Source organism: Mercenaria mercenaria, chromosome 1, assembly GCF_021730395.1.
Source record: "Mercenaria mercenaria strain notata chromosome 1, MADL_Memer_1, whole genome shotgun sequence".
NCBI lineage: Eukaryota > Metazoa > Mollusca > Bivalvia > Venerida > Veneridae > Mercenaria > Mercenaria mercenaria.
Window position 1 is genome coordinate 101,369,530 of NC_069361.1, and position 26,012 is coordinate 101,395,541.

Below are 26,012 nucleotides of genomic sequence, written 5' to 3' on the forward strand. Positions count from 1 at the left end.
ATGATGCTCAACAGTGCGACGCTCGACACACGCTATGATGAGTGACACTACGACGTGACATCGTTACATCAATGTCGCGCGTCGGGTCGCACTGTCATGTGTCGTTATACTGTCATGCTTCGTGTCGCATCTCGATAACAAGAGCCCCGCAATGCGGAGCAATATACGCCCGAAGGTATGACCTTTTACCCCTAAATGTGACCTTGACCTGTCCAAAACATGCGCTCTGCACGTCGTCTCGATGTAATGAATATTTGTGCTAAGTTTCTTTAAAATCCGTCAAGCAGTTCAAGTGTTACAGAGCGGAACAAATCAAAGTCATATGACCTTTGACCCCTCAGTGTGACCTTGAACTTGAAGCAAGCCATCCAGAACATGCGCTCTGTACGTCATCTCGATATGGTTGACATGTGTGTCAAGTTTCTTCGAAATCCTTCAAGGGGTATCAGATTTACAGAGCGGACACGATATTGCTAACGGACGGACGGACGAATACCGGGGTCATAGCATAAAACGTCCCTTCTGGCGTATAGAAAGTGAGTGGCTTCTATCAAAATATATAGACTAAACTAGCTCAGTGCAGCCAAATTTGTTTCATTTCAGTAAAAACTGCTACAAAATTAAATTTTTGTAATGGGAAAATGTAAGACATATGCGACATTAAAAATGCCTTTCCACCAAAGGATCGAACCTCGATAGGTTGAAAGACATTGAATCGCAATTTGATGCACATGTGAATAATGTGAACTGCACGATCTTGGTGAGCCAGTCTGTATAAAGGGGTGCACAAGAGAGACTTACACCTGTCACATATTATATACCATACTCACAGCCAGTTAACCTAAACAGTGTTACTGTATTTTCTACCAGTGCAGCTGTAGAAAACGAAGATTTTCTAGTAATCAGTCATGGGTTCTATTTCTTTGTTGGAGGTTTACATTTAAAGTCATAAGGCGACTATCCATGCAGCTTCAATGGCGAAGGAAGATCCTATGTGTCCCTCTGAACATTTTTTGAGGTACGAACGGACATTTTGATACATTTTTTTACTTTTAGTTTCTTAAAATTGTCTGGCTTAGTCCCATTCCCCCTGCCCACTTTATCCTCCTTTCTCCGCCACCCCATTCCCATACATGACCCCTTCCCTCTCCCACTTCAGAAAATGTAAATATATTTCCTATTAATTGTGTTGTTATTTGTGTCTTAGATGTCTGTGTCATTATTTACCCCGTTCCCCATCCATACCCAACCCCGACAAACACATCGCCATTACTAAATCGTATTTAGTAAGTAGAAACTTCAAAATAATTCTGTTCTAAAATCCTGGCCCTATCACAAAATAATTTCATAGATATTTTTCTTGCGTGACTGTTCAAGCAAGGTGTGGAACTCAGGTGAGCGATCTAGGGCTACCAAGGCCCTCTTGTTTCTATACGTATCAGCATTTATTATTAAGATCATAACTTGTACAACATAAATATGTTAATACTTCTTCCCTCGAAAAAGTATACAAGAATGTATGAGTATGACTTCCGTCGGGCTTAAAGCTAACACCACATTATTTTTTATCACGTCAATTACGTAAAATACCAATTTGAAATATACACAAGGAATTGTTTATATCTGTCATAGTGTCAAACATGAAGTGCGACATTTAGTTGTTGTTGTTGTGTAGTTTTATTTATACTCGCTGCCGGGAGTCCCATATGAGCGAGAATATTCGCGCCTTCACTGTCCATCCTAGAGCGTCAGCGGTCGTCTTGTCATGCTGTCCCTTGTAGTCCTTGCGGAGTACCAATCTCAGCGTTCAGCGTGGAAGATGACAATACAAAGAGGTGGTAAAACAATCCTTCTTAGGGCCACTGCCCTCGCCCTTTGTTGTGACTCTACCGGCTGTCCTCAATATAGTTATGACCACTTCCGGTAGAGCCGCGACGTGCGACATTTAGCATTGGTGTTGTGACATATAACGGAGGGCAAATTTTTGCGACATTTAACGTTAAAGGTGCGACATTTAGCGGCAGATGATTTTGCGACATTTAGCGGTGGTTGCGACATTTAACGTCAACCTTGCGACATTTAATGGTGGTTGCGACATTAAGCGGTGATGCGACATTTAACGGTGCCACACTTTGAAACATAATTTGGATAATTTCTTATGCTCCTGTTTCCTATAAAATGCCGGATCCATGTTGTTCGCTAATGGTTTCTCTAATTGCAATAGGCTTTGAAAGCGACCAGCATGGATCCAGACCAGCCTGCGCGGATGCGCAGGCTGGTCTGGATCCATGCTGGTCGCAAACGCAATGTGTTGGTTTTCTCATGGTGCGGCTCAAATATAGATTAGGAAATATTTACAATCCTCAGGCACGTGAAACAAAGCTGCGATTGCATGACTGCAGTTTCGTAGTTGATTTATGAAGGATCAGCGGTAAGGAAAGTCTTGCTTTCTTCATATTGTATACCGGTATTATTGCAGATCTGTTTAGAAAAGTGCAGAAGGAAACACAGAATAAGAGCTTTTGATTTTCTTTCATAATTATATTGCATGATGAATTGATTACGCGAACGTGCATGTAGATATTTCAGTAACTGTTGAACTCGTACATGGTATTTTAGGGATCGGAGAGCCATTCATCTATTAACCTTACCATATAATTTGTAGAATGACAAAAAAATCTTTATCATAATATTATATGTTGACTATTTTGGTCCAGTCCATGACACGATGAATTAATTTTTGGCCATTATTCCCTAGTCATGCGCATTTCGTATCTAAATTTGATTAATTTAGGCTAATAAATTAGTTTCTGATAAGAATTGTTAAACAGTGCACAATTGTATTTTAATTACTTGAACCAAGTAAATCATACGGTATACACCCATATAATGTGGGGTTTTTTTGTGACTAATTTTTCGTACGTCTTAGATCTTTATTTTTGCAAGCGTACGATCAATCTTGCAAACGACATATATATGTGTATATTTTAGTATGTCGTTCACATCTGTTTCAACTCCCCAATGTCCGTACTCGATCATTTTAACAGCACATTGCATACATATATATAGCAATATCAACATGAAACATAAGCCTGCATTTTAAATACGTGAGCATTTACACGTGCATTCGACTTAAACTTGATTGTCTCTAGGTGATGAGAGCATGTAATTTCTCATTTTTAAAGTCTTCGTTTTTATTGACTATATAAAGATTTAACAATTACTATTGCGTAACTTGTTTAAACTAGTATTCTTAATAAAATATATAATAAAAGCCTGCACGGTCAGTCATGAAAATGCAGTCAAGGTAAAATAGGATATCGTAAGATATCAAAGTGTGAAACAAAGATAAATTCACCTGTGATAATGCTGACATGTATGCATGAAGCAAATAATTCACCGATTTCTGCAGTGCATCTGTGCTGTTTACTTGATATATAATACTCACCATCTGTATTCACGTATTATTACATACGTTCCTTAATGAGCTACGTTTAAAGTATATATTAGTAAATTTCTCTTTGATAAAGTAATGTAAAGGAAATTAGATACTACCATATATTGGTTGAGAGGCAATGGGAAGCTGACATGCGAATTTATTTATTGTATATCTCAAGCGATTGCGTAAAAACTGTATGCTTTATGCTGCAGAAAGCCAGATACAATGTATAAAGCAATTCTGATGACATAGGTTAACAAATATCATAAGGTTCTAAAGTGATGAAATTTTCATTTCTTATTGCTGTGTAGGTCATAGTAAAAAGTATATAAATAATCTCGGCCAAGGTTGCATTCATATAATTTTTTACCTTCTTAAGACAGTTCGATGAATTATTTATTTCATACGGTCGACTTAATTGGTTCAACTTAATTGCATGGCTGTTGTTTATGTGTGATTTATGACTGTATATATCTTATAAAGTTTTAATGAGAAGTGTACATCGCTAGATTTTGTTAAGCGAACACCCGAGGGTTAAGACAGTGATTTAATCTGGTGAAACTGTATATCAGATTGATCTTGCATACAAAATTGCAGCTCAAAGAGTAAAACACATGAGAGAAGTTTGACATGAATTTCTGTTTAAAGTCAATGGAGTATACAACTTACATTAACAATTTCCATATATGTAAATATTAAATACGTTAACATATAGAACGATTACAAAATAAAGTTATGAAAACAAGAACGCATGCTAATGCGTTTACAAATAACAACTTCACAGAAACACGACCGGTTCACAGAAAACAGAGAAAAGACAACTGGACTTAAATATACGATAATTATTCATATACTGACATTCTAGGGCGCGCAAATTTTTTAAACAGTTATTCATACATTGACACTCTAGAGCGCGCAAATTTTTAAACAGTTTATCTAAATTCCTGTATCATTCAGGTACGTTATATTCTTCATGTAGTGTATGAACGTGAGGGTCGTCAGATGACAGAGATAGTAAAATGTGACTATAGTATATATGAAGTTATTGTAACCATAGGGCGGCAAGCGTTATCATGTAACACCTTAAAGCCTCATCGATTAGGATTGTAAATAAACTGAATCATCGCGGTTTTTGAGGCTTTAAACCATTTAAGGAAAGTAAGATTTAAGGTGCACTATTTACATTACTTTATGGAGCGCGAAAATTGGAATATAGGGGACGAATAGAATTGACTTTAATATGGTTTTCAATTAATTTCCTAATTTATATCTGTTTGAAATACTTGTAAATTATTTTGTCAAAGTGCTATTGTGTGGAATTTGGTGCTGCATGCATGTTTTGGCATAATGGTTGTGCTACGAGGTGACTTGATAAAGTGTGTGGTTCTTGGTGACGATAATGTTGGAAAAACTAGTATGCTCATGTGTTACGCAACAAATCGGTTCCCATCACAGCACGTGCCGAACGTATTTGACAACTATGCAGGTAATTGCTTTAAATGTCATCATAGACTACATTTTTATAACTTACAACATGACTGTTCATATAATGTTTAAGAGTCTCAGAATTTTCAGGATGAAACTCAGAAAGGATGTTTGAAGAAAAATTAATCAATATCGTGTTCCGGAATAATTCTAGGTGGTTACCAATTAATTGGCAATTTGTTAGTTTAGGATCATTGGTTATAACATAACACATATTATAATTAGCCATGCATTTTAGTATCACAAATTTTTGCGATATTACCTATTTCAGCATGTCACTGTTTTTTTTTTTAAATATATATATTAGGCTAAAATAGTTTATTCTACGTTTTCTATTGGACCAATTTAAAGTGCCCGCACATGTATGGATCAACTGCCTATTTAGCCTTTATCTATTGATAATCAGTTTCTTGTATGTATTGTTTTTGTCATTAATTTATATCTATATAAAATTAAACAAAATATCTCAACATTGGTATTAAGACAAAAAGAACATGGATAAAAAAAAAGAGAAAAAAACAGGGAAAACATTTTGATGGATTGCGGGTCAAGTCGTTAATGAAATGTTTATTCTCTAATTAACATCCCGTTTACATGTTACGAAAGAGACGGTTTTTGTGCGCTACGAACTGGTTAAGCGTGTTTCTTTGTTAAAGTGTCGTCGTTTATTCACGATGGATGAAACATAATTCTGTCACAAAGCTATCTTAAATTAAAAAATAGAAAATAAAGAATCATCTCTTAAATATTTGAAATCAATAATATTACACGAAGGACGTGTTTTTAGTAGTCTGTTTTGAATCATCGAGTATCAGGAATATGTTTTTATCCGTGTTACTAAACGTTTATTTTGAAATGATTTTTGAGCAAATATTTCTGTTAAACAAAATTGTATAAAGTTTTACTCTCCTTGCGGTTAAGAATAGAACAAATACCACAAGCAGTAGAATAAGAACTTCATATATATAGAATTTACGCAATCTATCTATTTAATACTTTTGCTTGTTACCTTTAAAATTTATTTAATGACATTCTATATGAACTAAGACAACATAATTCTTATTTTAGATTTACCAAATAAACAACAACACGACATTGACCTAAATGCATGTGAAGTCTGTTTATATCTTGTCACAGGCATCATAACAAATGACAAATTCCTCTTTGTATACTACTAAATGTACAATATATATGGGCGTATAAATGCGATTTTATTATATCATTTCTCATACCTAATTATTCGTTATCTAATTGGAACGAATTTGTTTAATAAGATTATTTAAAGCATAGATATGTAGTAAAATGTTTGTCAACTTATTTTTCAACAGTTTTATATGGTTCTTAGTTAAATTTGCTGTAGTAATTATAAATGGCGTATAATATTTTATAAAATTATATTCGCTGGAATCTTCAAAGATGTGTATGTAGCTGTAGCCTGGAGGAGGCACTCATATATATATGTCCGGTGGTGACTTACTAACAAACAAAGTTTGTTGAGGTCGTCGACAAAATTCAAAGAGTAAAAATCGCAGAGAAATAGGAGAAAATATAAGCCGGGCCATGGGAAAACCAACATAGTGGCTTTGCGACCAGCATGGATCCAGACCAGTCTGCGCATACGCGCAGTCTGGTTAGGATCCATGCTGTTCGCTACCAGTTTCTCCAATTCCAATAGGCTTTGAAAGCGAACAGCATGGATCCTGACCAGCCTGCGCGGCTGGTCTGGACCCATGCTGGTCGCAAAGCCACTATGTTGGTTTTCTCATGGCGCGGCTCATACGATTGATCGTACTAGATTGTTGTATGTCATACAATAAATGCCACAATCAAGTCTAGTGAAAACCATTGAACAATAACATTCCAACAAAATACACAGAAGTTTGGTGGAATTCACACCAGTTGTATAGGAGAAGTAGCATATACCTCATAGAATTGAAAAACCAAGTTTCATAACTCTGCTGAAAATCATAAATGTGGCTCATTCTTGCTCGGTCTTCTTGGTATCTTATTCTTTTGGTGTGGATCACATTTAAAGCTGATGGTTTATTGCAATGAACATTTTTAGCGTTTAGGATAAGGTTTGAAACAGTGGTCTGAGACGAAACCGATAGGTTTCAAGTTTAGGGCAGCGGTTTGAAGTTTTAATAAACATGAATTTTGAAGTTGTACTAAAAGATGGGTGTATATGAAAATAAGTTCTTACGGGAATGTAATATACAATACCCTTAGCGAGGGAAACTTCACAGAATCTGATGAAAGTTCGATCTGGGAACTAACTGTAAGGCTAACACAAACAAACAAAGTAATGCAAAATGCTAATATTCACCATCAAAAAGTAAAGATACGCTGTTATGAAACTATATAAAACCAACATACATACGCACTGAGTCTCTCCTGTCAAATTCAAAATACTAATTGAAAAATTATCGCATAAAGATATTGTACAAGCATGACTAAAGAATTAAAGAATGAAGTGAAAATTTGTCAAGGTCATTCACGATGGTCGATATATCAATATATATATGTAAACGGGAATTATTTAGTTTTGTTTTTAAAAATAACTCTTCTACAGTATTGAACTTTTGATAGACTTTGAAAAGGGTGGCAAATACGTAGGTTTTCTGTTTCTATGTACAGTCCAACTTGTCTATAAGGTCCACCCTTGGGAGAGCCAAAATGTGGTCTTTATTGAGAGGTGGCCTTTATTCACTGGTTAAAATACATTTAAATGTGAAAATGGGAAAGAATACATGTGGTCTTGACAGCCATGTGGTCTCTGTTCAGAGGTGGTCTTTAACACAGGTTTGACTGTAAATTTGTTTCTCTTGTGTTCTAGAAATTAGTCAATTAGTGATAAACAGGTCTTAAGTTTAGATAGCAAGTAATCAGTTTAGATAGTAAGTAATCAGCTTGTGTGTGACTGTAACTATTTATTACGTGCTGGCAAACTATAGCTAGGTCCAGTACGAACTTAGACTGGCATCAGTCGTTAGAGTCATTGGATGTAAAGCACCTGGCCATAAAATCAATCCTCTCTGATACCACTTTCTAAAAAAAAAATTACAATATCTCTTGCCTCTGTTGAGATGAGCCTAGAGAGAAATTGTTTTTCTGAGAAAATAATTTAGTGTCGGTGTGAAGAAATTAATATTATTACAGACTATTTGATCTCAACAGACTTTGTAAGTCTAGTACGAACTGTGCTCTCTTAATGGTAAATAAGTGAGCTATCCTTTTGAGACAGTCCCCAAATTTCTATTGTCGCCGATACCGGGACAGGTTGGAAACTATTAAGTTTACTTTATATGTCCGCCGGTCCATAAATCAGAGCAAATGTTTTTTAAAGAGAACAAAACAATAGAAAACAATAGCAATAGTTTATATAGTCTGGAGGTAACTGAGAACTTTCTTGTTTTTCATCACAATACTGGCCCTATAACTGATAATAATTATCGCTAGAGAGAATGTTTTTCATAGCCAGAAATGAAAAATTTATACAGGAAATATGTGACTGTTTAAAGAATTTCAATTAGCTTGTTGAAAAAAAAGAAAATTAATAATTTATATTTGAACAATTTAGTAGCTTTATCGTATTTATCACCAGGCTTTCGGTAGGCACATATTTAATAAACGTCTCACACGCAAAACGGAAATGCGGTGCACATTAGTAATTAACTCATTAACCGCAAATTAAGAAAAGATGAATGATTGATTAAAATATATTTGCTTGCATTATTTCATGAATCAAGGTATATACGTTTAAATGATCCTACCGCCTCGGTATCCTAGTGGTAGAGCGTCCGCTTCGAGTCCGGGAGGTCGTGGGTTCGATCCCCGACCGCGTCATACGCGTCAAAGACGTAAAAAAATGGTACTAGTAGCTTCCTCGCTCGGCGCTCAGCATTAAGAGGATAGTGCTAGGACTGGTCAGCCCGGTGTCAGTATAATGTGACTGTGTGGGGTATCATGCCACGTGTCTACGGCGTGATATTCCAGTGAGGCAGCACTATAAAGTTGGGTATTTTGCTCACTGCTACAAGTAGACACCGTCATTTATATGACTGAAAAATTGTTGAAAAAGACGTTAAACCCGAACACACACACATACAGTAGCCCTAGTTGACAGTGTGATTTTCTGTCTGTTGAATTGTCATTGGAAAAGAGTGATGAGAGATTCAGCGTACCTGAGTCATTTTCTACAGATTTATTTTGTTGATTCTCAAATAAACCTCATATAAAGACGTATAATAATAACATGGCAAATACCTGAAAAGTAGTTTACATCTGACATGACACTTTTCTAACTCATTTAACCCTTCCTTTGTCATTGTTTCACCTGTTCTGGGCATCAGTACATCTCGTCATCAGTGTTATTCACCTGCATGTCACTATATACACAGCGCACTTTTGGAGACACCTGCCTGTAATTTATGGTCACTTTTATGTAAGTGAAATGTATCTGCGGGCACAAGTTGAACAGTTCATCTAAGGTTATAATCTGTACAAATGATATAAAAAAATCTAAACAAAACTCACCGGCATTTTATATAGAACTAGGAAACCCATTCTCTACTAGCTGCTGCCCTGTTCTGACTTGACGATATAGGCAGTGAATTCTGCTGCTATCTAGAAGAAGCACTCCCGCGAACAGTATTGTTTTTGTATTATTTCATTCCTTCAAAGATGTGCATTAAATGTTCGACGTTTGTTTCAAATTTGTATGCGTAATTAAGTTACGTTTCCATTGGCCGTGCTTATGATTCCTGTATCAAACATTTAGTCAGTCACCATAAACTGCTATTCCATATATATATGGACGTTCCTGTGTCTACGATAAAAAGACGATTATCTGTTCCATTCAGCGAGGAGAAGCTACATGTATGTTTTCTGTTTTGTCTTTCAGGGTCGGTTGTATTATCAGGAAAACAGTATACATTGCAGATGATAGATACAACTGAGCAGGTAATTGTACCTTTTATTTCTTCAATCACATCAAAAGTAAATTGGAGGCTAGGAATAATTCATTGATCATAATCTCACTCTACAATTTTATGACATGCCATGTTACGGAGAAAGCTCTTAAGGGTATTTCGTCTGATCCTGTTAAGGTGATGTATTCCTTTGAGATGATGTCCCAGGAGTGATCGCTAAAATTGTTTTAATTAATGTTCAGTGTAAATTGCATAATGTTGCTTCCAGAGGCTCAATGGTAAAAAGACTATTTTACAGAATTTTCTAATTTTAAAAACCAAACTGTTTTGTTCTGTAACGTAGCCTGTTTCTTAAATTAAGAATTGAATGATATTTTATGTGTGCTTATACCCGTATAAACGCACAAAAATACATTCAATTCTTATACTTACATTTTTACGATAGCTTGCTTAAAAAATAAATGGTATGCTTTCCCTGAGTATCAGAAAATCAGAATAAACTCCTGCCGGATATTGATCTTTTCAACATCTAAATAGAACAACCAAAGAGGCCCACCCATGTTCATGCTATGAAAATACAGATCCTGGCTTTTAAAATATCTTTACCTAGGCCTAAATTAAAAAATGGTTTGTTTGTAACTTGCTCCGACCGACCCATCAGAATAGGCCCGACACAAAAATTTTTTTTAGGCAGTCCAGGGGGCAATTTTTTTACATGTTTTGATCCTTTTTGATGCAAAATGCAATTTCAGCATCTGTATCTTAATATACAACAGATCATTCAGCATTTAGTTTCTAAATTAGTACGCGACCAGAGACCGCCGACATCTTGCGCGTTTCGGAAGTCACAAGTTACGATCCCAGACTGACAGGAGTGTAAAATTCCACTCACCCGCTCGAGTTAAAGTCTGGATAGGACGAGTGGACTTCGCTGTATACTCGACCGATCGGGCGAGTGATTTTTACGTAGTAACTTTACCAAATTCAGAAATTACATTACGAATAAATACTTGGATTGACAGGAAGTTACCCGCGAATCGTAAAGTATTCAAAACGACATGCCGGTAATTTTCCATCGTGCGACTTACATCGCCGTTTAATATGTTTATCAACACCTACACAGAAAACGCGCATAGTGCATTTATTTTTCAATATAATCGCTTGAAATTTTCAACATCGTTTGAGAAGTAATACAGTTTGAAGTCTATAATAATTTTAATAAGATATCGACAGAAATGTAGGCAAATTTCCATAAAAACGATCAAATTTTCATATAATTATTTGTAAAATTTCAAACCGCGAATTTTATTATTTATTTCTTTCTAAAAGAAAATAAATGAAACATACTATGGTCATAAAATTCAGACCTATGACCAGAAAGTACAAAAAACAGAATTAAAAAATCTTAAATAATGAAAAAGCGGCAGCAATTGAAATACATGGAGTAAAACTATTTTTGGCAAACGGATTTCTGTTAGTGCGGTTACGTGACCTCGTGAACATAAATGGAAATGTGGTTTTAAAATAAAGCAGTATGATGTCGTTGCGGTTTTTAAAAAGTTTAAAATGAATCTTTGTACATGTACTTTTTGGACACGACACTTTGTAAGATATTCTTCTCTAAAAAAGATGTAAATTCCATGATGGCAAATAGGTCACAGAGGTAGGATATCCACTATCATCGTTTGACACAATTACCTGTCAGTTTATTCGTGATATTGCACATTAGCTTCTAAAAAAAAAGAAGATTATTTTTTTAGTCCGTATTGATTTCTTTTCAATAATTTAAAGAACCGAGGCGGTACGATCAGACAGTGATGTTTCACATGGCGCGAAAACATGACGTAATGCCATGACAATCTTGGGCAACTATACGGCTTTGATCTCCACTTAGATGCCATGATACCGACATACTTCTTTTAGCTCTTTGAGGGGGTTTTAATTGAGGATGAAAACAAGGTCAGTTACTTAGTTTATCAACAGAATAATTACCGATAATTGTTTTTTTTTCTCGCTTTCAATACACGTGGGTGGATGATAATTATTGTGTCTATATTTTTGGGACACTTTTCAAAGTAATTATTTTTCGGGAAATACGTCTTGAGAAAGTGAAAATAACTAAATATTTTATGCTGTCTTAACACTTTAGAAAAAATACGGTAGGGATTATAAGTACTGTCGATGCAGTTATTATAGAGAGCAACTGGGTGGTGGAGACGACAAACCAGAGTGAAAGAAAAATAAGAATGTCTGCTGTAAAAAAGGAAATTTAAGAAGAAAAAATATGCTTCTTTAAAAAGGAAGTGTAGTGTACAAGAGAATATTATTTTCTACATTTGAAATTTACTTACTGAACATGTAAAATACTCCTTTCATAAAAATGACAATATTTTATAAGTCAATTGTTAGGGCAAGTGACTGTTCACCAAGGGCGGGTAGATTTTACTGGCTACTAGTCTGCAGGGCGAGTGGTGCGAAAATGTTTTTACACCCTAATGAGTACCGCCAGATGTTGAACTATAATATGTTTTTTATTATTATGAATCCATCACTTCCTGTATCCGGATTAATGATATTGGGTACACAGAATTTAGACAAAAGATGTAACAGTTGCCACCATTTCATTCCTAGCAAAGATGTAACAGAGGCCACCATTTTGTTCCCATCAGAAGATGTAGCTGAGGCCACAATTTCATTCCTGTCACAAGATATAACAGAGGCCACCATTTCATTTCTATCATTAAAATGTAAAACGGGCCACTATTTCATTGATACCAGGGGAAGGACAACAAACATTTTTCAATACCTACCTCTTTCCCCACTGCAACCCTCACCCCCACCACCAACAGGTTGAACAGCTTTGGAGGTCTGCAGTGATGTCATTATAAACTTTCTGTCTCTACCTGTGTCCAGATTAATGACATTTGAATACTCAAAACTCATAACAGAGGCCACTCTTTCATTACTGTCAAAAGATGTAACAGAGGCCACCCTTTCATTCCTATCAAAGATGTACCAGAGGCCACCATTTCATTCCTATCAAAAGATGTAACAGAGGACACTGTTTCATTCCTGTTAAAAGATGTAACAAAGGACACTATTTCATTCATATATTTCTAACATTTCCAGGGGGAGGACAGCGAGCTTTCTTCCTTACCTACCTCTCCCCACCCAACCTCACAACTAACAGGTTGGACACTGAGCTTTGGAGGTCGGTAGTGAGGTCATTGTAAACCTTCTGTTTCTTCCTGTGTCCAGATAAATGACATTTGAATACTCAAAACTTAGACCAAAAATGCACCAGAGGCCATAATTTCATACACAAAGGGTATGACAACATCTGCAGTGAGAACAATGTCATGTAAAAGGTTTTAGGGAATGAGGGTTGGGAGTGTCGAGATTGTTTGGTGCATTCTTAGTCTATATATCCACAGTAGTGTCATTCAGTTTACAAAAAAAAATTGACTAGATCTGGTTAAAAATGTCTGCATGCAAGTTTGTGCTTTGTGAAATTACTGGTAGAATTGTCAGCCATGCATGTTCTAACTTTAAAAAAAATCCAAAAAAAAAATCCCTACCTACCTACCCACTCCTAAAAATCTGGGTCGGAGCACTACAAACAAACAATTTTTTAATTTAGGCCCTACAGTGAAAAAATTATATAGTCCCGTGTCAATTTATTTTTTATCTTTAATGTCAGAAAAAAATAATTTGAGCTATAATTTAATTTTCTTTTGGTGATTTTTTCGATCGATTTTTGTTTATATTTTTGCAACCTCGCGGAAAGGTCCGTCCTTGGAATTAATTATTACACCTATGTTATTTATACGCAAATTTACGCGTTTTTCATTCCATGCAAAACGTATAGTGAATTATATATACGATTAAGCAACACGCTTGTAATTGTCTGAGAAATAATATCATCACTCTACCAAAGAAGAAAAATATGTGGTAGCATCAAATCAATGTCTTTTTTTTACCCTCATAGTACTATCAGCGAGTTGTAAGTTACATGTATTTGCCGAAAATACATAAAAACAAATAAAATGAGGCAAAATATCTTCTAGAATGTGTGGTCTTACATTTAGCAAAGCGATGGGTGATGCTGAAATATGACACATGACTTTAATTAGCTTTGCTTTTAAAATGAATATGATAAAGTAGCTATTTGTTGTATACATCATATTAACATGCACATGTATTTTGAATTTTTTTTGATGGGGGTCGTTTAATCAATAAATGCCACATTATGTATACAATGTATTTGTAATGTTGACAGTTCTTACGTTTTAATGTAAACATGTATTTCGCAATCCGTCATCAACAAAATTCTTTTGTTTTTACTTCAGTAATAAAGGGTCAGTGCACCACTGATACTTGGTACAGTGACTATATTGAAAAATAACATACTCAGTGGCCTCCGGGGACAAATGGTTAATTTCACTGACCTTGAATCCATTTACCAGGATTCTAACTAATACATATGATGACAAATGTTGAGACAGCTTCAACTGTTTCTCCATATGCTATGAATAAAACACTGTCTCTAAGCTGCTGTTGGAACAGAAATAAAATAAACATTTCAGTTTTTTTCAGTTGCTTTAATATAGTAAGGAGGGTGAGAGTTTATGCAATGATGTAGTAATCATACACCGGAAGCAGAATAATTACTCTATATACTTCAAAGTGTTTCATAATGTATTTTGGTCAGGGTACCTTAATTATGTATGCAGTTATGAAATACTGAATGTATTAATAGTAACGTTGCATCTCCTGTTTCTATTGTTAAGTGCTGTCAAAGATGACTATTTTTCCACTCGGGTCAATTTAAATAAAGAAACGGTTACATTTCATCCGCAAATAAAACAGTGTTTTAATCTATATATCTGTTTTATATATCTGTTTGGTCATATTGTGGAGTGAATATTAATAAAGGTAACTATGACAGTGTATCTGGGTTAACATATGAAACGAGTAAGATACTTAGGAAATGGATTGACTATAGGCTTCCCCCCCCCCCCCACAACCCCATCCTAGGACAAGAATGGAGGCAATGTACTGGAGCGTTGGAGGTGAATTTAGCCTATGAGATACTGATATTAAACTGAACGATGATTATACTGCGTTACTGAACAGCTGAAATTCAATACAGTCATATTAAAATATGAAAATTTATGAAATACCATATAAAGTCACATTATGCCAGTTAACATCACACCCCTCTGTGAGAAAGAAAACTCAGTCCAAACTAAATATCACATTCTTTATAAATTATCTGCAAATTTTAACCTCAACCATTTTGCATCATTCACAAAGTCTCCAGATGACCGCCAGATATAGAGCAGAATAAAAAATATTATTCATATAATTATGATGACCACAAATACTTTTTGATTTCAACAGACACATATCTAATGATAGCAAAAAATGCAAAATATTTCATTAAAAAATGGTTAATTATCCTAAGCAGTAAACAGTGAACAAGGAAGCTGTAATTACAGCAACCGAAAACTCACTCTTGGAAAAAAAAATATAAAAAAAACAGGCATATTTTTTAATTAACACCGGAAATTATTGTATAGTAAAGGTGTAATTAAATTACTCATATCTTAGTTGAACTTTGATAACTTGATGCCCTGTCCTCGCCTGCATGTTTCTGTATCTAAGATTACATATAGTGCTTATCATTTGAATACTTGAAATTTATGCAAACAAAAATATAACCTACATATTTCGAATTCGATAACTACATTGGTACATTTAAACTATTGTAAACTTTGTTAATACGGTCGGATCTGGACAGACAGGACGAACGTACCAAATTTTAAGTCAATCTAGATATTAGATTAACCTAAAAATTAAAAAAAGTTCGCAAGTTACAAGGTAACGTATTACTAATTGGTAAAACATAGTTAGAAAAGGTTAACATGGTTACTGGAAATTATGTTACTATATTAAATTATAAATCTGAAAAATAGCCGCCCTAAATTCCTATAATCCGTTTGGTTTTATCAATATCAAATTAGAAATGCTTATTGTACAGAAAACAAACCAATGATATATATGTATAGATAATGGGACATCTGAGCAATTTATCACTGTTTAAATTCAATATACAAGATATAATAAATGTTCCTCATAGGTAAAACAGTGTGTACAGAACTTGGGAAACTGAAATAAACAACATGTCTTATCGTTTTGATGTATCATTTTTAAACAAAAATGTGCGCGATATTCTTGACATGATAGTATCTTGAAACTTTACCTTTGACTTAATGAACCCGAGATATTATTTTGCTTGGTTGCGTTCTATGCTCTTTTAGATTTGAGCCGCGCCATGAGAAAACCAACATAGTGGCTTTGCGGCCAGCATGGATCCAGACCAGCCTGCGCATCCGCGCAGTCTGGTCAGGATCCATGCTGTTCGCTAACGGTTTCTCTAATTGCAATAGGCTTTGAAAGTGAACAGCATGGATCCTGACCAGACTGCGCGTATGCTGGTCTGGATCCATGCTGGTCGCAAAGCCACTATGTTGGTTTTCTCATGGCACGGCTCAATTTTTATTAGCTATCCCAGCAGCAGATTTTATATGCCGTGTGGCTGCCATGGAAGTGGCCCCCGTACTTGGACTCCATGTTGCTACAGTATGCCACTGATTGTAGATGCTGATATTAATATCAGGGTCGAGGGTATCTGTTTCTGCGGTTACCGAGACCCTTTGGTGCTACCGCAGAAATATATACCCGAGAGTCTGAAATTCAAATCTACACCTACAACCATCAGTAGATTATTTTTCTTGCATACCGTATGTATTTTCCAACTTTGGAATAAATTAGCGAAAATTTTATATCTGGCCAGTGTTGTTCCAATATTCAAGAAGATCAGTCATCTTTAGTCTGTCCCCATAACTTCCATGCATGTAAACATTTAATCTTGTTCAGTCACAGTTGGGACCAGGTGGACAAAGTCACAGATAATGCAAAGCTATTATGTTCAGTTTGAGATTAAAATTCTTGTACATTTAACCTAATCCTGCAAAACCATATCGATGATGCCGGTCTGAAATCATGCGGCGCCCGTTGCACAATATAATATGTGTGACCGACCATCTATCATCCGGAGACCCATGAACTGTCGAATAATTCAGTTGAACACACAAACCAATGATTCGAAAAAAAACAATGTAAATACATTGCTTTTGTGTGTTTTGCATAGTTTGTATTTTGAAAATGGTTTAATTAGACAAAGTACATATTCTTCGTATGTGATTTCGGTAGTCACGGAAAGTCACGTGCGCGTTCAGCGACAATCGTAATTCATTAGGTTAGGTATTTCGGAAGAATTATAGATTTATCTGGCATAAAATCAATTTTGTATGAGTGAGAGCTGTGAGTGAGTGTTTGCCTTTTTTCATTTTTCCTACTTATACTCGGTACGATTAATATGCAGTTAATTCGCAATACAGATAAAATGATATACCTGTTCCTGTACGACACAAACACATTTGCTTTTGCATGATATTTTATATATGTTGTATTTTTTTTATGTGCTAAATATCATAGAACATCTCAATTTTGATATGTTAGATTTCACATAGTAACATAGTTAATGTATGGTGTGAAATCTTATTATTAAATTTCAAAGGTTCTTGAATATTAATAGCACTAGATGTAAACGAAAAGTAAAGGAAATTTTAAGTATTTGTATTAGTTTTATTTAGAGTAAGAATAATTAGACCTTATTTTTCGATGATTTCGTATAAGGTCTTTCTAAGCTAAATGTTGTTTAATGTAAATCATCTGTAGGATAGCTAGCCTTGTATTTTTATTTTCGACAAGGCTTTGCATCCATATTGTAGCACAAAAATATAATGTTCTATGTAGTTTATGTACTTTTGTATTTATATAGCTAATGTGACAGTGTGTTGTTGTTGTCTTGTTGTCTCTGTTAAAATTGTTTTCAAATATGTTACATAAATATCCTTAAACTGATTGTGAAACTGCTATTTGAAATTGGCTTACCAGTCTCGTAATTATCTTTCTTTCCGGTAAACATTGAACGTAACTAAAAGGTGAAATGTTGACATTCTAAAATCGCTGTAAGGTTAATACATTCGAAATGCACTCTGCTATGACATTATTTTTGATAACTTATTTCTATTTCTTACCGGCCTTCTCCGGGTGAATATATGTACTTTTCTCAGAAAATAGGGTTTCATTAAACTCAATGTTAGTTTTGCTAGATGTTTATATTACTATATTAGTATGTGTCATTGAAATACTATATTTGTTTTGTACACTGTCCGCTATTGTATTTGTGTCAAATGTATGTCATCATGGGCTTTTTAGCCTATTTGATTTGAAATAAAATGTCTGTCTGTCTGTCTGTCTGTAAATGCATATATGTGAGTTTGTAAAACCTCTATGTATCGAGAAAGTGAATAAAAGGGGTAACCCATTTGGGGCCTCAAAAATGTATTTCGGAAGAAGCTTAGCTTGATTTTAAACCAGTCACAAAGTCAAATAGAATATGGACATTTAAACACTTATAATGGTATCTTTCAGGAAGACACTGACGAAGCAAGGCGTCAGAGCTACTCCGGAGCGGATGTGTTCATTGTTTGTTTTTCCGTTGTGAAACCAGAAACGCTTAGAAATGTGAAGCGTCGGTGGATACCAGAAATACGAGATCTAATGGGAGAAACACCAATTATTTTAATTGGAACTCAAACAGACTTGAGAGACGACGAAACAGTTCTTAATAAACTCAAAGCCAAAGGTGAAAAACCAATCAGTGCGCGAGATGCTACGGTTGTGAGTCGCCATATCGGGGCAGCATGTTATATGGAAAGCTCTCCCGTAATGAAGAAAAGAATGAAACGTGTCGTGAATGACGCATTTGTATCTGTGTTTTGTCGAAAAGAAGATCATCAAAGTTTTGGATGTACAATTGTCTAATGGTGTAGATAAGGTGGACATAAGGGTGTCTTCACCAAGAGACAGCCAGCAATTTTTAAAATATTTCAATCAATTTTTTCCCAGTTTACGTACACGTGTTTATCAGTCATGAATAGCATGTGACCCGTCCGATTTTGTACTATATAGGCATCAAAAATGCGACCGAGCTTTGGTCGAACCAAAATGTGTTGAAAAAAGTGAATACGATTTTTCAATGAACATAGAATGAAGCAAATTCTGGTACATGTCAAATTGTTTATTATTATGTCTTATAATAAGACTATTAATTTGCAGTCATTGGCTATCCGATGTCTGCCTTCTTACTTATTCGTACTTGGAAGAATGTTTATGCTAGGAAACAGTTATGTGCTTTATTCCTTGGCGTAATATGAAAATCCACGTTTTAATTTATAAACATGATGACAAAAGTAATGACCATAACGATGTTGATGACGATAATGATGATGATGATGATGATGATATTATGTGTAGGGTTGCCAGTCAAACTACTGTTTTCTCGCATTGATTCGTTGCTTGTGCGATCCTAATGATACATGCATTGGAGAAAAATTTATTGAAGAATTTGGTTGAAAACTCTTTAGAACAATTCCTGCGTTTTAAAAGTTTACCTTTCTTGGTCATGTTAGCATAACGATGAATATTTTCCCAGACGATGCATTCCGAAGGAGAAGGACATGCATTTGTTGCACAAGCTAAGCGCAAACTGCGTGTTCAGATAATCTTGTGTTCAAATGCTCCTGTTTAATATAAGCAGCAGATCATCAGTAATATCGTTTCATATGTGCACATATGTAAAACATTGTAGTTCCGAGAACGCGGTTTGTTTAGTGCATTTGGTAGCAGCTACTATAAGTCGGTTCTAGTCAGTACCACAACTTAGTCGAACTTTGGTGCACAGTACCAAAGTTATTAGTGCCACTTCGTGGTGTAACACTGGCGTGTAGTTTAAAAATTATACTCCTTAACAAAAGAAAGATGATAAGGTGTAATAAGGAAGTTTAGTTCCCTTGATTATGGATTGTTTTTCACAAAAGATAAATAAATAGATAGTTCGTTTTATGTCCTTAAACTGTTTCTATTTATGTTTATACGTATGTTCATTTTTTCTGATGCCAGTTATGTAGATATGCGATATTTGTCTTATAGAACGTTACAGTGCTATGGTACTGTGCAGTGCGCAGTGCTATGGTAGAGTGCATTGCGCTCGCATATCTCAAGATTATGGTTTTGTTACTTTGTATACACAATTTAATCCTAACTATATATTATTGGTGCTAAATATCAATGTGCTTTTTGCCTGGTGTAGAATGCATCTTAAACTTGTAAATATGATTCTTATTATTTATTAAATATACATAAAAATGTTCATGAAAGTTGTTATTTTTGCTTGTTGTAACATTGACAAACTCGACTACCCATACATTTTTAACATTTACTCTGCAAAATTTCTAAAATGGACTGGACTACCATTTAATTTGGACAATACCATTTATTTTTCAAAGGGGTGTTCACTGAAAATTTACTGACCGAAAAGCGAACAGTGCAGACAATAATGAGCCTGCGGACGTGCAGGCTGGTCTTTGTCTGTACTGGTTGCAAAGGCAGAATCACTTGACGCCAGCAGGCTAAAGGTTAACATTAAGTTTTCCTCCACCATGCACACATTTATAAAAAGAAACTTCTAAGTCTCCAAGGTTTATTTATAACTTCTCATAACGGTGTTTGCAGGGTTTAAAGGCGGTTAATCAGGTTTTGAACTAATAATGGATTTGGTCGAAAGTTTTAACAAATGATCATTTATTCTTATTTGTGTTCACTGACTTAGTATTTTTAAAATTTGAATTTCCTGTCCTAGTTGACACCCAAGATAGAATTGTTTTAGCATATGTATGAACCTAATAAACATATTTTGCCTATGAAATCATATGAATATAAGAACTATTGTAATATATTTGTTATATATTTACTTTGAAATAATTATAATACATTAATATTTAGCTACAATTCATTAGAAATGCAAGTTCGTAAAATTCATAACGGGCAACCAGGAATGAATTCTGAAATTTCGCACTGTTTCAAAAGCTGTCTTTTGGTTCAAATTGTTGAAATATCCCAGTGTCCATAAAATGCAAATGTATAAATATAATTATAATGAAATCACAAGCAAAAGTCCACTTCTTGGATACTTTCATGTTAAAGGACAGTAATTACAAAATTTACTAAAAATTAATTAAACATACATTTCTGTTAGGGATGTATTTCTGTTAAATGGATTTTTTGTTCTTTAAATATATCTCTAACACAAGAGCACCGCCTTGCGGGTGCTGACGCTCATCTGATTTTTTTTGTGCAATAAAAATATTGTCCTACCCATGATTTTCTAAGTCTAAAAAGGGCCATCATTCTTGCAAAAAGCAGGATAGAGTTATGTTTCTTGATGTACAGTGTCCACTTATGATGGTGAAAAACTGTTGCAAGTTTTAAAGCAATAGCTTTGATAGTTTATGAGAAAAGTTGACTTAAACATAATACTCAACCAAGAAAATGATTTTCTAAGTCCAAAAGGGGCAATAATTATTGCAAAAAGCAGGATGGAGTTATGTTGCTTGCTGTACAGGGTCAGCTTATGATGGTGAACAAGTGTTGCAAGTTTCAAAGCAATAGCTTTGATAGTTTAAGAGAAAAAGTTGACCTAAACATAAAACTTAACCAAGAAATCTGATATTTTCTAAGTCCAAAAGGGGCCATAAATCTTGCAAAAAGCAGGACTTAGTTATGTTTCTTGCTATACAGGGTCAACTTATGATGGTGAACAAGTGTTGCAAGTTTTAAAGCAATAGCTTTGATAGTTTAGGATAAAAGCTGACCTAAACATAAAACTTAACCAAGAAAACTGATTTTCTAAGTCCAAAACGGGCAATAAATCTTGCAAAAAGCAAGATGGAGTTATGTTTCTTGACGTACAGGGTCTGCTTATGATGGTGAACAAGTATTCCAAGTTTCAAAGCAATAGCTTTGATAGTTTAGGAGAAAAGTTGACCTAAACATAAAACTTAACCAAGAAATCTGATATTTTCTAAGTCCAAAAGGGGCCATAAATCTTGCAAAAAGCACGATGGAGTTATGTTTCTTGCTATACAGGGTCAGCTTATGATGGTGAACAAGTATTCCAAGTTTCAAAGCAATAGCTTTGATAGTTTAGGAGAAAAGCTGACCTAAACATAAAACTTAACCAGGCAACGCCGACGCCGACGCCGACGCCGACGCCGACAACCGCTCAAGTGATGACAATAACTCATCATTTTTTTTTCAAAAAATCAGATGAGCTAACAATATAGTAATCATAAAATGTTGTCCGAATGTAACTGATCACCTTTACCGTCACACTCGCAAAAATATAGGTCATGGTGACTTTCCAGCTTGCCACGGTGCAAGAAGACTCTAGGGGCTTCTTCGAGAATTTCAGGACGTGCACCCGGGTAGCGCATATTCCAATTGTAACAAATAAAGATGATCAAAGGAGGACAACTCTCATTAGAAATGTCAAAGAAGGAATCGGCGTTATAGATAAGGACTAAGTAATCTATCTGTATTCTTTTCAGCTCATCTGAGCAATGCCGGCGCCCGGCTGCCGTCTGTCTGTCAACATTTAGCTTGTATATGCGATAGAGGCTGTATTATTCAACCGATCTTCATGAAATATGGTCAGAATGATAACCTTGATAAAATCTAGGTCAGGTTCGAAAATGGGTCATCTGAAATCAAAAACTAGGTCAAACCAAAGAAAAACCTTGTGTATGCAACAGGGACTGCATTTTACACCGGATCTTCATGGAATTTGATCAGAATGTTTGTCTGGATGTAATCTAAGTCAGTTTTAAATATAAGTTATCTGGAATTAAAAACTAGGTCACCCGGTCAAATAAATGAAAAACTTTGTGTTCGCAATAAGAGCTGCATTTTAAACCTGGATATTCATAAAAGGGGAGGGGGGGGGGGGGGGGGGGGGTCCCAGTTAGGTGTCTGCGCAAAATGTTTTTTGATTTTATTTATACTTTGTGGTCACATACCTACATGTATTAAGTTTCATTAACAAGTATTGTTGCTACTAGTTTTGACTTACTTTTATAGATATTCACATTTAAAGTGGGTGGGGTAATCTGACATGTGACCAGCCAGGAACACAATTTTTGTTATTTTTTTAAAAATGGTTCTAACTTTTACCTGAAACTTTCATGATAAAATAACTATGCAATGGACATTCACACAACATGTTGCATTTTAAATTGTACTGAATACTTTTTTCTTTACAGAGCCACAAAGTGGTCTAATCAAATTTACTGATTTTCAATGGACGAACTTTACCAAAAAGCTAAAACATTTTTCATTAGTTGTGATATTAAGGTGTTATTTTCAGCAGATATTGTAAACTAAATAAACATTAAAATGACAGTATATCAGTATACTCTGATTAATATTGAAAGAGTGGTACACTCTAAACTGGGAAAAAGTGGGTGGGGTAAATAAATATTCGAAGCAACACTACAAAAATTGTGCAATTGTTAAGAAATGGCCTCAGATTATCTATTACTATCTTAATTTTATTAAATACAGCATTGATTGATAAATTTTAACAAAAAAATCCCATTTTATACATGTGTGTCATGGAAAAAGCATGGACCTTGAACATGACATGTAGACAAACCAAATTAACCCTGAAAGCTCAAAGTATTTAACAAAATGTTTTGCCTGAGGCAGTATATTTTGAGAAAAGCTATTGTTCAAATTAACATTAAATTTTCTGCATTGATTTTTCCATGGCACACATGTATAAAGCCTTATTAAAGTGAAAAAAAATGTAAAAATTTATCAACCAAGTCTGTATTTAATAAAACTAGAATGTGTCTGTAGGACACAGGGTGTGTCCCCCTCCCCACCCCGCTACCCCTTGCATGGTACATTTGTCACAAATAAGGGGAAATAATTCAATTGTTTGCAGTCTTAATGGGGTATAGCCTCAAAAAACTATGAAAAGGATTCATTATTCTATACCATATACTTTATGAGCATCACAAACAAAAAATCCACTATTTTAGCTATTTCAAGGGCCATAACTCTGTAATAAATGCTAAAATTCTCAGGAAGTGCCATGTGTGCAAAGGTCACATTATGATAAAGATTCAAGCAAGATTTACATTTAAATACTTCTGAGTAAGGCACCGAGAATACTTCTGAGTAAGGCACATAATTAGGTAAAAATTTGCATTTATCAGTTACTATTTCAGGGGCCATAACTCTGGAAATAGGGGGCAAACCCAGATAAAAATAGTATATGCGCAAGTTCATATCATGATAAACACTCATCAATTTATATCAAATACTTTTTGAGCTAGGCATGTCACAAGGTGAAAATGTGCATTTTTGACTATTTCAGGGACCATAACTCTAGAAATAGGGCGCGGACCCAGATTAAAAATAGGACATGCGCAAGTTCATATCATGATTAAGACTAATGCAAGGTTTCATGAATCTATATCAAATACTTTTTGAGCTAGGCATGTCACTAGGTGAAAATGTGCAATTTTTACTATTTCAGGGGCCATAACTCTAGAAATAGTGGCGGGGCCAGACGAAAAATAGAAAATGTGCAAGTTCATATCATTATAAAGACTCATGCAAGATTTCATCAATTTATATCAAATACTTTTGAAGCAAGGCGTGTCACAAGGTGAAAATGTGCGTTTTTTACTATTCCAGGGGCAGTAACTCTAAAATTAGGGGGCGGAGCCAGATGAAAAATAGAAGGTGTGCAAGTTTAAATCATGATAAAGACTCTTGCAAGGTTTCATCAATTTATATCAAATACTTTTTGATCTAAGCGCGTCACGAACTTCGGACGGACGCACAGACGGATTGACGGACGGACGCACAGACAAATGCAAATCTATATGCCCCCACCACTCTTGGTGGCACAATTAAGATAGTAATAGACAATCTGAGGCCATTTCGTAACAACTGCATAATTTTTGTAGTGTTGCTTCGAATATTTATTTACCCCACCCACTTTTTCCCAGTTTGAGAGTGTACCACTCAACCAATACTAATCAGAATATACTGATATACTGTCATTTTAATGTTTATTTAGTTTGCAATATCTGCTGAAAATAACACCTTAATATCTCAACTAATGAAAAATGTTTTAGCTTTTAGATAAAGTTCGTCCATTGAAAATCAGTAAATTTGATTAGACCACTTTGTGGCTCTGTGATTAAAAAAGCATTCAGTACAATTTAAAATGCAACATGTTGCGTGAATTTCCATTGCATAGTTATTTTATCATGAAAGTTTCAGGTAAAAAGTTAGAACCATTTTTAAAAGAATAACAGAAATTGTGTTCCTGGCTGGTCACATGTCAGATTACCCCACCCACTTTAAATGTGAATATCTATAGAAGTAAGTAAAAACTGGTAACAATAACACTTGTTAATGAAACTTAATACATGTAGGTATATTACCACAAAATATTAATAAAATCAAAAACATTTTGCGCAGACACCTAACTGGGACCCCCCCCCCCCACCCCCCTTTAGTCAGAATGGTTGCCTTGATGAAATCTAGGTCTTGGTCTTATCAGGAGTCAAAAACTAGGTCGCTTGTTTAAAATTAAAGAAAAATCTTGTGTATGCAATAGGGACTGCATTTTACACTGGATCTTTATGAAATTTGATCAGAATATTTGTCTGGATGAAATCTAGGTCAAGTTTAATATGGGTCATCTGGGGTTAAAAATCAGGTCACCCGGTCAAATCAAAGAAAAACCTTGTGTATGCAATAGGGGCTGCATTTTTCACAGGATCTTCATGACATTTGATTAGAATGTTTGTTTTGATGAAATCTATATCGAGCTCAAATACGGGTCATCTGGGGTCAAGAACTAGGTCACCTGGTCAAAGCAAAGAATACCCTTGTGTATGCAATAGGGGCTGCATTTTTCAGTGGATCTTCATGAAATTTCATCAGAATGTTTGTCTTGATGAAAGTAAGGTCGAGTTTGATCAAGATGTTCTCAGGTGAGCGACCTAGAACTATTTGGTCCTCTTGTTTATAAGTTTTCACTCGAATCCGTATTCGATCAGTTTTGTTTAAGTATCATCGCTCCAGTATTTAAAACGCTTTGC

General features: G+C 35.0%; 1 protein-coding gene across 1 annotated transcript; it reads left to right on the forward strand.

Annotated features, from left to right (window-relative positions):
* Positions 1-3,832: 3,832 nt before the first annotated feature.
* On the forward strand, positions 3,833-20,207 carry LOC123528707 (cell division control protein 42 homolog). Its single transcript, XM_045308657.2, has 3 exons — positions 3,833-4,925; positions 9,828-9,886; positions 18,421-20,207. Exons 1-3 carry the CDS (start codon positions 4,787-4,789, stop codon positions 18,811-18,813), a joined length of 591 nt encoding a protein of 196 aa, XP_045164592.2. The 5' UTR covers positions 3,833-4,786; the 3' UTR covers positions 18,814-20,207.
* Positions 20,208-26,012: the final 5,805 nt, after the last annotated feature.

Bases quoted from the DNA above. Each gene is read 5' to 3' on its own strand.
- LOC123528707 (XM_045308657.2), top strand. From the start codon at position 4,787: ATGGTTGTGCTACGAGGTGACTTGATAAAGTGTGTGGTTCTTGGTGAC. The intron at 4,926-9,827 runs GTAATTGCTTTA...TTTGTCTTTCAG, and splicing joins CGTATTTGACAACTATGCAG to GGTCGGTTGTATTATCAGGA. The intron at 9,887-18,420 runs GTAATTGTACCT...GGTATCTTTCAG, and splicing joins TGATAGATACAACTGAGCAG to GAAGACACTGACGAAGCAAG.